General features: G+C 28.4%; 1 protein-coding gene across 1 annotated transcript in view; it reads right to left on the reverse strand.

The window, feature by feature from the left end:
- Ranbp21 (exportin-5-like protein Ranbp21) overlaps positions 1-15,725 on the reverse strand; it is a 53,155-nt gene extending 37,430 nt beyond the window's left edge. Inside the window, exons 1-7 of the mRNA XM_087159345.1 lie at positions 15,422-15,725; positions 15,220-15,338; positions 9,319-9,391; positions 6,237-6,374; positions 4,823-5,005; positions 2,824-2,850; positions 712-891 (exon numbers count right to left, since the gene is read on the reverse strand). Coding sequence (XP_087015471.1) covers positions 712-891; positions 2,824-2,850; positions 4,823-5,005; positions 6,237-6,374; positions 9,319-9,391; positions 15,220-15,338; positions 15,422-15,523 — 822 coding nt within the window. The 5' untranslated portion in view covers positions 15,524-15,725. The remainder of the gene's footprint in view (positions 1-711; positions 892-2,823; positions 2,851-4,822; positions 5,006-6,236; positions 6,375-9,318; positions 9,392-15,219; positions 15,339-15,421) is intronic.

Below are 15,725 nucleotides of genomic sequence, written 5' to 3' on the forward strand. Positions count from 1 at the left end.
AAATTTAAACAATGCAAACAAAATAAATTTAGTAACAAATTACGTTTTTGTATCTGCTGTTGTTAAATGACATAGTTTAATTTCTTCATAGATAAAAATTTTACTTGCTAAATGAAGTACACATCTAACAATTGTTTAAAACCTGTAGTACTCTTAGAGATTATTTAATTCTTTACCAATAAAATTGTAGAAAGAAGTTATTTTAATGGAACTCCCTTACTATGCATTTTCAGTTCCTTGAATTAAACCAAAGAACTGCTTGAAATTAGAAAGAAAGAAAAATCAAGAGGTTGCATTAAACATGCAGTTCTTTCTGAAATAACTTCAAACTTTAGTTCTTTACTGGTAAAACTGTAAAGGAGACTCATTTTAATTAGACTCCCTTACTATGCATTTCTAGTTCCTTGATATAAACCAGATAACTAATTGGAAAAAAAAGAGGACAAATAAAAACTATAAAACTAGAATTCCAGTTGACAGGAAGTTTGAACCTAACATGTCATTAAGAATGCAAACTAATCTATACAGTGTAATTTAACCGATTTATGTTTATCTTAATTGAGAAAACAAGCAACAATATAGCAAAAAATTAAGAAATGAAGCTATATCTTAAAAACGCAAATTAGTTAAAATAATAATGATACCATAAAATAATTAAATCACATTAGATAATATTTTTTTAAATAATATTTAAAAGCCTTTCACTTTTACCTGAGTTTCCACAATATTTAATAAACATAAGGCAGCTTTATTTTGAAAATCAGGATCTGCAAACAAGATACACAGCTCATAGAATCCTATTTCTTGGATAAATACGTCAATCGGAAATATATCAGTGAATTGAGTAAAAGTGTCGAGAGCAAGACTCGAAAGTCTGAAATTTGAAAGACTCTAAAAAAAAAGAGAGAAAAAAAACATAAATGGGAGAGAGACACAAGATAAAAAATTTCTTTTGCAAGTACAACTATAATGTGAAGGAATACTTAGACACATACATGCTTAGACGATTATTAGGGGTGGTATTAACAGCTCAAATCACAAACGCAATCATTTTTCCGAGATGATCAATTTAATTCAAATTTATATTTTCTGCAAAGAGTGTTGTTACTGCTTAGAAATGAAGAAGTAATTATTATATTTTAACACAGAAGAGATGTCCTAAGTTTGAAAGAAGTAAATGCTAACTTTAATTAATAAAACTTTCATTTGGAAAAATTTTATTGTTCAAAAATTATAATAATGCAATTGAGAATACTTTTTCTAATGGTTTAGGGGCAGTACGTTTAAAAATATTATAACTGATCCTCTTATTTAGTCCTACATATAATTTTTCTTTATTGTCCTACAAATTATTATATTTCAAACATTAATAATTTAAAACTCTGAAGTTATAATCATATTTCCGTGAGCTCCCAAAAGGTGACAAACCTAAGGTTGGGAAAAAAAGGTCTATAATATGATCGGCAATGTAATGCAGCAGCAAAAACTTCATGTTAATAATGGTTATATTACAATAAACATATACAAATTTTAATTATATGAATAGTAGCAACTATAAATGGACTTCAGTAAGTAATTAAGCTATTAATTCTTTTTAATAATTTTTTTTTTCAGTGGTGCAAGTGGCAAAACATGCTTTGGGAGAGCTTTGGAGAATAAAAAAGAAATTTTGTAGCAAAATGCAGTACTACGTTTTGGAACAGATTTAAATAAGAAGCTGTTATAGGTTACAAATTCAGCTTTTATTAAAAACAAGAACTTCATAAAACTTGAAGTTATAATTATTTAATTTTAAACTGTGGAAAAATGATAAAAAGGATTAAGATCTGAACTTTCAATCTAAGTTTGTATATCATACTTGTTTCTTTAGCGCACCAAATAGTCTTGGAACTGTAAGTACAATTTCAGAAAAGAAAATCATATATTTTAAACAAAAAGCTAAATAAAAATGAAAGTCGATTTGTACTTTCTTTCAAATTTGTGACATCTCCACAGTTCTATTACAGGGACTAACACTTCATAAATACTTCACTTTCGCTGAACAATAATTACACTTTTGGATAAGTAAGTTATTTAATAGCGTACTTATGACAACCCCAAAATGCAAATTAAACATACAGAAAATTCAAAAAGCACTGCAAATTTAAAAATCTGAAAATTTAATAAAAAAAAAGTTTGGCAGAAAATACAAATAAAAATTGACTTCATGCTGTTTGCAAAACAATTATATCGACAAAATTATCTTGTTAGTGATATCACAGACATTAACAGTATATAGATATTTTAATTTTTCATAAATAAACATATTAGTCTTTCTTCATAATTAAATCAGTAAGATAATAATGATAAAATATTAATATTTATATTTACAGACAATATAATAAAAAAAATAAATTAAAAGTGTTTGACATTTTTCGAGAAAATATAAAATTTTGTCCTGCATCAAGTAATGGAACATAAAAACAAAAGTATAACATTTTATCATTTATCAGAGCTAATTTTTTTTCACATCATAAGTCCTTTTTCGATAAGACAAATATTAAAAACAGGTAAAGTTTGTGAAAAATAATTCAAGCAGTAATAAAATTAAGATATAAGGCTTAAGCTGAAAAAAGAAACTATGTATATTGTAGTTTAAAAGCAGGAAATACAAAGCTTCCAAATATAACATGATGTAATATAATATAACATACTATATATAATAATCATATATAACGTAATTATCAAATATAACATAATCATAAAAAAAGTATGTATCAAAATTAATAATTATAATTACAATTTTTTTTTTAAAGAACTGAATTAAATAAAGAAATTGCTTACTTGATCTGAATTTGGATCCATACGTTTCTAGAAGAAATAAAAACAATACTTTATAAACAGTTCAACTTATACATAGAATAATATAGTACTACAAAGAGATATCTACTAGGTACAATACACACTAATCAAGCAGAAAATTGATAAAGAACGATCGATATAGATATTGATAAGAATGAAAATAAAGCAAAATTTTGATTTTTAATTTCTAGAATGGGAAAAAAACTAGTAAAAATAAAATGACATTTAATAAGCGTACCCAACCATATTAAAAAGGTAATGTAGATGCCCATTTTTTTCTTATGAACAAATAAGATAAAATTTTATTTACAGTAAACATGATTATATTTTTTAATGAATTTAACAAGAATTTAAAATTGTAGTAAAATTATCTTCTAAATTGATTGTGGTTGTACGAAAGATTAACCTTCGAGAAATCATAAAATTGTATTTTTCTTTCATTTCTTTTAATTAAATAAGATGCAAAAAAAAAATTATTTTTCTTTTTTAAAATTTCAAATAAAAATCCATTTTGAAAATTTAAAGGCAGAGTACAACAATTTAAATATTTATAATAGAAACAAATTACATATTTATAATAGTAACAAATTACATATTTATAATAGTAACAAATTACATATTTTTAACAGAAACAAATTACATATTTAAAATACATACATATTTCTGATATTTGTACTTGTGATCTTGCAAACTGTAAAATGTTTACTTGCATAGTGAAAATTTTAAAATAGTTGTTAACATTTTTCTCCTCTATAAAATGAAAACAATGTCCTTCAGTTAAGAAATTTATAAATCTTTCTTAATTGAAAGTCATCACTATTATTTTTTAAAAAAAATTTATTTCATCATCTAATTTTTACATTTCTGAATAAATTTTTGTTTTGCATTTTTCTCAGAAATATTCTGATTATAGATTATTTCGTCTAATGCTTTTGCCATTTTAATCCGGCACCACTGTGATTTGACTTTATTTTATTGCTAAAATTACATTAAAGCTACAGTAATAGGCAATTGCCATTTGTCTTGGATTACTTCTATAGTTTATTGAATATACAGTATAGAACCCGTTATCCGGAAATCAGAAAACCGGAAAACCAAAAAACCGGAACGAAATTCGGTAAATTTTCCCGCCATTTTTAAAAAAAAAATTTTTTTTCCTCATAAGATTTTAGGATTTTTCGTTCTTTTTTGAAAGATACCATCATTTTGGAAATAATCATTAGTAATAATTAGACCTTACCATAATTTTGGAAATAATCATTAGTGTATTACTCCATCGTTTTTTCTTCTTTTTAAGATTATTTCCAAAAAAAAAATTTTTTTTTAGTTGGGTTTAACAATAAAAAAACGGCTTTTTGTAGCGATTCAGAAAACCGGAAAAATCAGTTATCCGGAATAGCGATGGTCCCGATCGTTCCGGATAATCGGTTCCCTACTGTATCTATATTTTTAAATTATAGAGTTTTCATATTATATTTGGCTGTAAATTGCAGGCATTAGAGTTGTATTTAACATAAACTCTAACACTCCTATAATAATATTGTACACTTATAATAATGAAAAACAGATTTGTATCAAACTTTTTCAGGTATCAATCCATTTGCTAATTGTTTGTTTTAAATAGACAAAACTTGCAAAAAAAATATTTGATTGAATAAGAAATTAAGAGTTACATAATCAGCTATATTATACATTTATTAGAACAGAGAATAAAAAAATAAATAAACAAAAGATATTCAGTATTTCAGAAAAAATAATTTCCTTAATAAAATAAGTATAGTATGCTAACAACTGTTTACATTTAAACTACAACAAAACATTTGTCAGAATTGTAACCCTGCATGTTCTGTCTTAAATTGTCTTTGGCAGTTGAGTTAAATTGATTTCCTTCCTTTTTAGAACATGTTAGGAAGGTTCAATAAAATAAGATAGCCTATAAAGAAAGCAATCGAATAAAAAAAAATACAGTTATAAGGACTACCTGAATCAAAAACTTGTCATAATTATCAACAAAAGTGCTCCAAAAAAATTTTAGTAGCTTATTCACTTCAGAACATATTGCTTTTCGGATATCCTTACGTCTGTTATCCGCAAAATTTTGCAAGTGTACAGTGTCTTCAATCAATCTCAAAAATACTAGTAAAACAAGCTCAGTCTGTTTATCCTGTAGATAGAAATATAAATAAGTGGAAAAAAAAAAGAAAATTAAATTCATAAGAGGATATAAATTAAATATATAAATTAGCAATTAATATAATAAATAAATAAATTTATAAATTAATCAATATAAAAAATATATTGATTAAATTAATATTATTTATAGGCCATGGAAACTGTTGATGTTTGATGATTAAAAAATTTTTTTAAAGATATTATTCTGAAATTAATATTTAGTAAATATTTTAATTATTATAAAAGCTGCTCCAGGTATCTGAATTAGCCAAAAAATATCCTTAAAATTTATATAATAAAGTCATACCTTAAATTTACTTTTCTAATTTTAATATACCCTTAAAAACATTAAGTTATATACGATAACATACCTTATATATGTATAGACACATATATTTTTAGAAGAACCAACAAATCCTGGTCGCTTAAAATAATGTATCTGGAATATAACATTTTAATTATGCACAAATGAACTTGTTCACAATGAACCCAAATTAAACCAGATACAGAGTTTAATGAGAAAATTATTTATTAATAAACCAATGAGTTTCACCACTAATATAATCCCCCCCACTCTGATGATTGCCAAATCCTAATGAAAATCGTTCAAATTTATATGGCTCGCTTTGCAAACTAAGTTTTCTGTTTGCGACAAAATTGATTCTGTTTCAAATGTGTTCTAAGCAGGAGTGCAAATGACGTCTTTGCGGTAATAAGTCTTATTCACAGAACAATGACAAAGAAAGTGATGATAAGACAGTTCAGCCTTTGTACTCTACAGAAATAAAAAAAATTATTAAAATATTTTATTTACAATTTATACCAAATTGTAAATAGAGTACTTTATTTTTTATTTTATTTCTGTATAAGCTTACGCAATTTTTTCCCAGACCCAACTTTTTACAAGCACATGGTTATAATGAAAAAATATTGCATCCCTTTGTGCTCGTTATGAGCAAGTTCCACCGTTTTCACTTCATATACATTGATGTTTACTATAATCAATAAATTTTACACATTTACAAACAATTAAACGAACAGGAAAATTTGATAATAAATGTAGTCAATACCTAAAGTTTTAAATTCATACAAAAAAAAAAAAAAAAAAAAAAAATCACAAAAATTTATACCGATTAAAAGATAAAAAGGAATGATATTTTAAAAAATATAAAATTTTTATCCTAATTTTAGAACACTAAACAGTTGAGCAAAACTATACATACTCCTAATTTACATAGTTGATCAAGTTCATCTAAAAGAGTAGGCCACTGTTGAGGCCATTCTCGCTTGATTATTTCCACAATGATTCTGCTCCAAGCATCTTTAACAAAAATCTTTTCTCCTGTGATGCTTGTAGAATCCTTTAAAAAAAACAAGGCCGTACTTAAAAATAGTGGCATGAATTAGTAAAATTTGAAATACATAAAAACATTTGAAAAAAATATTTCTAAGAATCAAATTACTTTAGTTAATTATGAGCAACATTAAAATTAACAAACAAAAAAACTGCCTATCAAGGAGATTCAAAAGATTAAATTTTTTAGATACAGTGCCCGCCGTTTATTAAAATCACTTTCGTTTTATGCTCTTTTGATTTTATTAAGCGGCTGATTTTATTAAGAGGTGATTCAGCATTTGAAAAAAAAAAAATCACATTTTTAAAATATATTCTAAATGCACACACTTCAAAAGCTGAAATAATGACAACATTAATGCTTTATTCAACTAATTTAATTATTTTAATAAAGTAAAACCCTATAAAAGATTAAATTTACAAAACTTTTGCAAAAAACCGATCAATGGTTGCTTGAGTTGCACTATTTAAAATTAACTTTTCAACATCATTTGAGAGTTTATAGAAGTTTTTATAGTTTTCGATATTTCCTCCTCTTTGTTCTAAAGCTTGCCGCAATACATTAAGTGCTTTTCTGACTTCCGTTGAAGATGGCACTGATGAGTTTATTTCATCTTCTGAGTCTGATTCCTCCATTTCTTGATTGGAAATAACTTTGCAATTTTTGATGTCAGTAACAATTTCAGAATCAGATTTTTCTCCTGATGTTTGTAGGTGATCGTCAATAGCTACGTAACATGAAAAATTCTCGTCCATTTCATTTTCTTCATTGCTGAGCATTTCTTCGAAACAGTTATCAGCTCCATCACCAGTGCTTAATCCACACTTTTTAAAGCAATTTGATATTGTTTGGGTTGAAACAATGTCCCATGAGTTACGAATCAAATGCATTGATTCCAAAATCTTAAGGGATTTCGATAGTTTGTTTGCAGTTAAGAGTTCCGAAGAGCTGTCACAGTCTATGTCACTAATGATTTTTTGAACAACCATTTTTCTGTAATGAAACTTGAATGATCTTATGATTCCCTGATCAAGGGGTTGAATAATAGCTGTAGTGTTGGGTGGCAAAAACACTAATTTAATGTTTTTCAATCTCAAGTCCTCATCAGCAGGGTGCGCAGAACAATTGTCTAAAAGTAAGAAGACCTTTTCATTTTTCAGCTCCTTGTCCCATTCAAGAAGAAATTTTGTGAAGATGCTGGATGTCATCCATGCGTTATAGCTGTTGGCATAACTGGTGGGCAGGTGTTTTACTCCTTTAAAACATCGAGGTTTTAAACTCTTTCCTATCACTAAAGGATTTTTTTTCACAGTTCCTGTCATGTTGCATGTTAGCAGCACGGTTAGTCTTTCCTTCATTTTTTTACATCCACCAGTCGATTCATTTTTAAACAGCAGTGTGTGTTCAGGAAGTGCTCGGAAAAATAATCCTGTTTCATCTGTGTTGAAAATTTGCTCTGGTTTATAGTCTTTGATGAGTGTTGGCTACACGTCGTTTACCCAATCGGCGGCAGAGCTAAAATCAGCATCTTGCTTTTCACCATGCAATTTACGATAGACAATGTTGTTGCGTTCTTTCCATCGGGTTAGCCACCCATCTGTAGCTTCAAAATCAGAATCACCAAATAAGTTAGCAAAGTCCTGTGCTTTGTGAAATAAAATTCCACGGGAAATTGGAATTCTTCGTTCGCGTGCATTTTTGAACCATTCTAACAGAGCCATTTCAATTTCCTCCGATTTTCCTTCACGCTTACGCTTTCTTGACAGATTTCCATTCTTTTTTATTTCTTTGGAAATATTTATCCTTTGTTTCAGAATGTTGAAAAGAGCAGTTTGGGAAATCCCTAATTTAATTGCAGCTTCACATTGACTACATTTAGGAAGCTTATCATAGTTTTGCAACACTTCGAATTTATCTTTAAGACTCAAATCCTTCCTTTTCAGCATGCTGATAAAATTTAGCACCAAACGAACTTAAAAATGATACGTGCTCTAACTCTAACTATAATTTACTCAAATGGCCTAAATAATATGGAACATGCGCACAGACAGTTTTTGGAAATCTATTCATGTTCTCTGTTATAACAAAAGAAACTTCTTTCTCTCCCTTCTATGGTTCATTCAATAAAAAGTAAGATAAGAATTCAACCCCTTCGACCCTCTGTTGAGTGAGATGGGTTTCTCCAAACTTCATTTAAGTCAAGGAATCGACACTGTTAAATTGATTTCTATGAACTCGCCGCTTACCACCCACATTTTTCCTTAACTGTTACACTATGTATATCACAGGAAAGTGCTAATCACACCTGTTTCACAGGTTTGTGAGTAACTGTTGCTTCTTCTAAAAAAATCTTTAAACTTCGAAAAATTAAAATTTTATAAATAAGAACAAAAAAAGCTGAAATATCGCACTTTTGATTTATTATGTAGTCAAAATTTTGATTTTAAAAAGCGGCGGTGCTGATTTTATTAAAGGATGTTTTTAACATGTATTAATATTGTAACGATTCGGGTCTTGCCGATTTGATTTTATAAAGCGGCGGGCACTGTACTTAAAATAATGAATAGTAACCTCCTTTTAAGAATGTTTGATGCAATTGTTAACAATGATCACCGATGCTTCAAATCACCAGAAATCATTTTTTCATGGTCCAAGTCATGTTTTGGTGATTTCAAACATATACTAATAAAATAAGAAAAAATGTAACATAGTTTTAGGTATTTTAAACATCAAGATGAAAGAGACTGATCTGATTGTTTAATTTTCCATCACTGAATAAATCTTTCGAAAATTAAATTTAAGATGATAATAATGAAATTGTTATAAAATTTTTGAGGTTTTTGTACTATAGTAAACAACTTAACCTATTCATTAACATAAAATTTATAATGCTAATTAATATACTTCATTTAAGAATTTTTTTTTTAAATTATGGATAACAAATACATACTTTAGCAATACTATTCATTACATTGTCCTTTAACCAAACTTTTTCAGAAATTTCAATTTCATTCCAACGGAATCTGCAAGTTAAAAAATATTAATTAAAAAACGAATAAATAAAAAAACACTTATTTTTGATAAATTTGCATTGTACTTTATAGTTTCTCAAAAACTATATTGTTTTAAACAAATCTTTTTCAGGGGTCCGTCTAGGTTTTTTTGAGAGGTACCTATTTTGTGAAAATTTAGACATAATTTGTGAAAATTAAAAACAATATTAAAAAATCAACACATAAATATGGTAAAAATATGAATTTATCGTTTCGTATGGGATACAAAAATAAAATTTTAAGAAAAATTATTTTGTGAAACTACCGTTTTTCCTAAAGTTGAATTTGTGAAGGTACCGCTAAACGGTATAAACTTGGCCTGGACAGACTCCTATATATATATATACTGCTATCAGAAGATAAAAAAATACTTATACAGGGGCCTGTGTAGGTTTCTTTTAAAAGGTACCTATTTCATGAAAATTAAGATATAACTTGTGAAAATTAAAAAGTCAACACTACATGTACACAATATCATTTTATTTAGTATTTTACCAAGTACTCAGCATACATTTAGCATATTGAAATCTCAGTCAGATTTTTAATATTGTGACGCTTATCGTCACTCAAAATTAAAATCAAGAGAAAGGGCTAAGATTAGATTTCTAGAACATTTCAGAGTCTTCGATTAAATGAAACTACTGTGGGAAATCTCCATCGGCAAATAGTAAGTTAAATACGGATAAAGTAATTCAAATAAACGATTAGGTTTAAATCTTACAATGTCACCCCCATCATGTGATTGACCCATCACGGGACAAACTCGAAAACAACAATGACTTTTGAACTTGACCTTTCCTCAGATTTGTAACTTTTTATCACCCAAAAAATACGATATAAAAGCAGCCGAAGGAAAGGGTTGAAAAAGCAATCAAAGCAATCAGCCTAAGTGACAAAAGGCCGAACCATGACTAAACTTGGTAAGTCTCTCTCCATCTATTCTAAAAAGCACGTAAGAATTAATGTATAAATAAGTTGAATTAATTGTATATTCTAATTCTAAAATAGTCCTGTTAATTATTAAATTTTTGTTCAATATACCTATGTTAGTTCTTAAATTGTTTAAATAATAAAATGTTACTAGTTAAAAGTAATACTTCTATTTATCCTTTATTTAAAATTATGCACAAACGCCACAAGTGGTGCCTTAATAAATGCGGATTTTTAAATGAAAAAAATTCTATCAGCGTTGTAACTTAATTGTATAGTGTGCCATGCTTTTAAAACTAATTAATTTAAAACAATTTATTACTTTTTGTCATCTGATCTCTTTGGTTAATATATTTTGTATATTTTGACTGTTTTTTTTCTATGGTACTATGCTTTATTCATTACATATACAATATTTTGTTATCATTACTGTTTGGAATGCAATATAGTTTGTATAGGTTAATTGAGGTTCTATTTTATTATTCTATGTTGTGTTAATATGTTAAGAGAAGATCATAATTAGTTCGTACAACGAATAACTGCTCGAAAGAAGAAAAAAAAATGGATCCGAATCCAAATAAAATAGCGGGGTATCAGAACTTAGTTAATATTTTTGATGGGGAAATTTTTTCAAATGTTAATTACTTTTTCAACAATCTAAAAGAAATCGGTGAAATTGCTGATTGGAATGACGCAGAACTAATTGCGGTATTAAAGTCTAAACTCAAAGGGCCCGCACTTCAATTTTTTATCGAAGATCCGGAACTTATAAACGAAAAAAAATTTGAATCGATAGCAAAAAAATTTAAGAATTATTTTGAAACTAAAACTACGCTAAGTCATAGACAGCAACAATTTTCCAACTGTAAGCAGAACCCTGGTGAATCAGTTCGAAGTTTTTCAACCAGAGTGTCAAACTTAACCATCAACTATTTTGGTTTACAAAACGCGTCAAAAGCAGATGCTGAACCTATAGTTGATCAGATAAAACTCGCTAAATTCTTGGAAGGCTTAGAACCAGCTCTTAAGCGTTTAGCTTTAACTAGAAATCCTACTACTTTCGAAGCGGCTGTTGAAAACGCCCTTTTAGATGAAATAAATTCGCAATTCACTAATACTGAATGTGTTCATAATTATGCTATGGAAACAAAACCAAATTACCAAGAAAATACATTAGATCTTAAAATATCGCAAGTTTTAGATAAACACATGCAAATATCTAACGAAATGATAAGTGCATTAAGTAGCCAAATAAATAAACTTTCAACGCAAATCCCCCCAGAAAGGGAACACAGTAATAAATTTAGAAATCATAATGTTGTTAATCGCAAACCTTGTATTCATTGTGGAAAAACAAATCATTTCTCCTCACAATGTTTTACATTAAGACGATTCGAAAACAAAAACCCTATGGGCATTTATCAAAATACTCGTAATGCCAATCGGTCGTTTGAAAACAGGCGTGATTCATTTGACACTCGACATAATGTACACGAAAATACATGTCAACCAAACGAATTTCCATCATATGCTATCAGGGGTCGAAATCGAAACTATGATCAGCAAATGTCAACTTCAAAGGGTAGAGGACCTTTAAACCGATAAGGGAATCGTTAAAAACCCGCGAGTTCCCTAATCAAGCGGATAGGGTGCAAACAGTAACAGGGGTCACACATTTTAACACTAGTTCTCAAAATATGTTACCCATCATATCAATTACAATAGGAAATAAAACTTTTCAGGCATTATTAGATAGCGGAGCTAGCATTTCATTAATGAGCCATCAAGCATCGCAACAAATTTCATCTAAACATGTCGAAACAGCTCAGTCTGACCCATTCATGAAAATCTCTACGCTATCTGGCGAGGAGATAAAAATAAGTTCAACGACATTGTTATCATTCTCAATAGAAGACAAACCTTTAAGACACAAAGTTTTGATAACTCAGGGCAGTCTCAGTCGAGATTACGACTTCATATTAGGTTTTGATTTTTTGAAATCGTTTAATTGTACCATAAGTTTTAAAGATCAGTCGGTATCTTTTTCAGGCGGCAAAACCTTGATTGTAAAATATCAAAATGAAGTAAATAATAACATAACTGTAAATCACTGCGGTAAACTCTCTCGGAAAATCAAAATTCCAGCACAAAGTTCTTCAATAGTTGAAGTAAAAATTAGTAATTCTATTCCTACAGGAACTAATGTTTTAGTACAACCCACTAATTCCCAACACAATATTGAAATTCATCGTTCTATTTGTACCGTGAACAAAAACAAAACTATATCCTTGGTTGTCAATAATCTTTCAAATAACAAATTACATTTAAATAAACATAGTAAAATAGCTCATATTGAGCCAAATATAGATATTAAATCAAATGAAAATTTTCGCGAATTACGGAGACAAGAACTTAAGGAAGAGCATTTTGATTGGTCAGGTGTTCCTTTATACGCAAAACAAAAATTAAAAAATTTAATTTTTGAATTTTCTGATATTTTTAGCATAACATTGAAAACAATCGGTAAATGCACTCTCGAAGCCCCTCCAATAGAAATCACCAATTCCACACCCATTCAGTGTCGACCATTTCCAGTACCAATTGCATTACGTGAAAATGTTCGTAAACAAATATCTGATTTAGAAGATGCCGGAATTATAGAAAAATCAAAAAGTCGGTATTCATTTCCGCTCATTTTGGTTAAAAAGAAAACAGCAGGTGAATATCGTTTGGTCGTAGATTATCGTAAACTCAACGAGATAACTGTTTCTTCTACTTATAAATTACCCCTTATTTCAGACATTTTAAATTCATTACGAGGAGCAAATTATTTTAATACGTTGGACGCTAATGCTTCATTTCATCAAATAAAACTTTGTGAAAACGATAAGGCTTTAACTGCTTTTACCAGTCCCTACGGAAATTATCATTTTTTAAATAATAAAATGTTACTAGTTAAAAGTAATACTTCTATTTATCCTTTATTTAAAATTATTCAAAAACGCCACAAGTATTCAAAAGCGCCACAATATTAACATACTCAGACAAGTTTTGATGTTGTACTCAGTTAATACTGAGCAGTTGTAAAAATTAAATATCTATAAGTATAAATAAAGACGGAAATTTTCAGCAATGAAAAAAAGAAATATATATTCAAACATAATTTTATTGCATGCAATTATTTACTACTACTTAACTCATAAAAAAAAAGAAAAATGTACTACAAAGTTTCAAAAGGCATGGAGGAAAATTTTAAAATTTGCCTTTTAAAAAAATGTATTTTGTGAAACTACCGTTTGACTCAAAGTAGAATTTGTGAAAGTACCGTTTGATCGAACAATGAATTTGTGAAGGTACCACTAATAGTAAATTTGCCCTGGACAGACCCCTATTATAACATATATAATTTACTTTATATTATCCATTACCATCATATTATTAAAATGCTAAGTAAGACAGAATAATCAAATATTTCCAAAATGATTTAACTCCTCATCTAAACAAAATTTTAAAAAATAATAAATTAAACAATGTTTTATAGTATAATTCACTTCTTTGAATTTTGGTGATGACGTAAATACAAGACAATTGATATTGAAATTAAACATGCTTATGCAAAATTAATAAATTAAATAAAACTATGCAAAATTATTATTCATTGCAGTAAATTGTAAAGAGAGGTGGTGATAAGCACTATTCCATGTAGGAGTAACAATAGTAAATTGGCAAAACTTACTTCAAAAGCAACAGGAATTGAAATTTCTAAAACGAAGATAATATGCTCATGCTCATATAAATTTCGAAAAATATTTGAAGACTTGATAATAAATCTTAATTATCATTGAAAAAAAACTTAAAGCATTATTATGATGATGCTCATAAGTATTTATGAGTGACAGCATCAGTGGCATACGCAAGGGAGGGGTTTAGGGGTTTGAACACCCCCCTTGAGCTCAGACAAAATGGCAAAAATAAACATTTTAGTAGAAATTATGCGGGTATTATTTTTTAAGACTATACATTTTTATTTGCCTTATGCCTACCTTTTTATCTCACGGTATTTCTCAGAATACTGAAAAAAACATTTACTATAATAGGGTTGTACTTTTGAAACCAAATTCACGTGGTACTGTTATGGACTGGTTCCTTTCTGTTCTACCAGTCGCGATAGTTTTTGAGACTGGCTGTCATTCACGAGGTCTTTACGCGATGATTCTGGAATATTAGATGTTCTGTCGTCTTTGAGACAATTCGAGAATTTTGGAGATGCGGTGAAAAATTATATAAAAAGGGGAACGGAGTACAATGTAAGTTTTTCTGTTGTACAGAAATGTGATACTTTCGTTGAAGAAAACGTTTCTAGCATAACAAAATCTAATGAATGTGAAAGTGGCCCTCAAAGTGTTACTTCCCACCCATATGACATTGGACTTTTTTCAGAAGATATTACATGCGAGAAGATATTACATTATGTTCTTAAACTTAAAAAATCAAATCAAAATTTAACTAAACAATGTTGTCTAAATAAAAAGTCAAAACTGTCTGCTGTCTAAATTAGAGAAATAATAGTGCTTTATTACATACTCGAATTTCTTTTAGTAGCTTCAGAAAATTATGAACACCCCCCCTTGAAAAAATTCTGCGCACGCCACTGGACAGCATATTATCATAAAGCATGTTTGGCTAATTCCAGTAATTGTATTATAAAAAAGAAAAATTCTGAACCAAACATCTTCAAATAGCTATCTAACTAAATTAACTATTTATTATTTCCTTTATCCTAACTATCTATTATTTCCTTTTTTAAGAAATAATAAGCGCAATGGGTGAATTTGTGGTTATAAGCAAATTTAGTTATTAAAACTTACTTTATATAATGGTCAATCAGCTGGAGACCAATATGACGAATGGTAGGTTCCTCGTGATTTGATAGAAAAAATCCGCACTTCGCACATAATTGGGAATTATCCTTGAAATCATCAAGCATCTAAAAATGAAATAAACAAACATTTAAACTAGTTTCATAAAGCACCTAAAACTCTAATAATAAACAAATATTAGTAGATTTACACGATGAGCAGCTGTACGAGAGTTATGATCAATTACTGGATTCAATATTGTTTTCACGAGATTAACTATTTCGGAGGAGGCTTTTATAATATCTGAATCCATACTTTTTAATCATGTAACTATTATTATTTTACTTAAATAAATATTGAAATGAAAGTTGGTACTTGTGAAAAAAAATACCGGCTTTTGTTTATTTACTTAGGAATACGACATGGTTAAAGTTAAAAGAACAAAACTTCAAACTTCAGTATACAGCATTCAGACCGACGCACACTCGAGTAAGTTTGGGAGCGCATTCACACAC

Source organism: Parasteatoda tepidariorum, chromosome 3 (assembly GCF_982258835.1).
Source record: "Parasteatoda tepidariorum strain Cologne lab strain chromosome 3, Ptep-v5.0, whole genome shotgun sequence".
Taxonomy (NCBI): domain Eukaryota; kingdom Metazoa; phylum Arthropoda; class Arachnida; order Araneae; family Theridiidae; genus Parasteatoda; species Parasteatoda tepidariorum.